Here is a 1,387-nt window from a genome sequence, read left to right on the forward strand (position 1 = left end):
TCTCTCTCGCTCTCTTCCTCCCTCCCTCTTCTCTATATCTGTCATCGCCACAGCTAATCGCGTGTGTTAGCGTGTGTATAAGTGTGCGTGTATACTATTGCAGTGGCTCTCATCTCGGACGGACAGCTGCTGTATTTCGGCAGCAACCGCAACCTGATGCCGTACTTCAGCTCGATACGCTACCCGTGCCCGCCTCTCACCAACCCGTGCGACTACTATGGTGAGACCCCGCGCGTAGGCGCGTCGCACGCTTGTGCGTGTGCATGAGCCATATATATATCGTATGCTAGTTAGGCTAGTGTAACTATTCTATATGTATTTTTATGCTTGGAAGGAGGAGGAGGAGGAGGGCGAGGAGAAGGAGGATGAGCAGGAGGTGGGGAGAAAGAGGGGAAGGAGGGAGAGGAGGAGAAGAGAAGAAGGAAGAGAAGGAGGGGAAGAAGAAGAAGGAGGAGGAGGTGGGGAGGAAGACAAAGAGCAGGAGGGGAGGAGGAGGAGGAGGAGGAGGAGGAGGAGGAGGAGGAGGAGGAGGAGGAGGAGGAGGAGGAGGAAGAGGAGGAGGAGGAGGCAGAGGGAGCAGCAGGGGGACGAGCTCAAGTAGTAACATAGTGACGTCATTGCGATTTCTTTTCTAGTGGATCTGATAACGATCGACTACGATTCCATCCAGACGACAGAGGAATCTACAGAGCGCGTGCGCAAGCTAGCTGAGCTGCACGCGCAGACGACCCTGCCGCTCGCCGACCCCGGCCCGCCGCACGTGCCACCCGCCATGTATAAACAAGCGAACGTCTTCCAGCAGTTCAGCGTTCTGATCAGGTGACCGGTTGTCGGCGGGTCGTTGTGATCGGTGCAGATACCGACAATAATTTATTCGTCTGCTCTGGTGCATGTTGCCGTTGCTTATTAAAAAAAATACGCATAAAAGATCGTTTCATATAAAAATATTTTTAAAAACAATCATGCGTGACGTCTGGAATGCTCTTTTGCGATATTTAGAGATATCGCGAAGAAGCGCCGCCATGTTTAGGCTAGGTGCGCCATTGGTCGGCGTCGTATTCACGTGCTTTCGCGCTGCGCTCTCATAGGTTGATGAGCTACCGCGTCGCGTCCCTGGATACGGCCTGGGTGCTACTGCTCGTCGCCATCTTGTCTTTGTTCGTCGGACTGATTTTCTCCAACATCGACCTGCAACTACAGAACAACTCGTCGTTCCCCAACATATCGCAACTCTCCATAGACGATAGATTCGGTTTCATCTTCGTGATGGTTGCCATAGCAACGCTGCCCGAGCTTCTTAGAATCATCGCTTCTGGTGAGTTGTGCACTGCAGATGCGTAGAAAAGAAGAATGTTTTAGAAAGATTATATATACATAATATTATATA

The 1,387-nt window shown here is 51.6% G+C and overlaps 1 protein-coding gene across 1 annotated transcript in view; it reads left to right on the forward strand.

Moving 5' to 3' along the window:
• The window catches only part of LOC106814075 (ATP-binding cassette sub-family G member 8-like), a 19,536-nt gene that overhangs the window by 4,246 nt on the left and 13,903 nt on the right, over window positions 1–1,387 (forward strand). Inside the window, exons 7-9 of the mRNA XM_014818348.1 lie at window positions 104–220; window positions 636–819; window positions 1,089–1,322. Of these exons, the coding sequence (XP_014673834.1) occupies window positions 104–220; window positions 636–819; window positions 1,089–1,322 (535 nt within the window). The remainder of the gene's footprint in view (window positions 1–103; window positions 221–635; window positions 820–1,088; window positions 1,323–1,387) is intronic.

Source organism: Priapulus caudatus, unplaced genomic scaffold, assembly GCF_000485595.1.
Source record: "Priapulus caudatus unplaced genomic scaffold, Priapulus_caudatus-5.0.1 Scaffold868, whole genome shotgun sequence".
Lineage (NCBI taxonomy): Eukaryota > Metazoa > Priapulida > Priapulimorpha > Priapulimorphida > Priapulidae > Priapulus > Priapulus caudatus.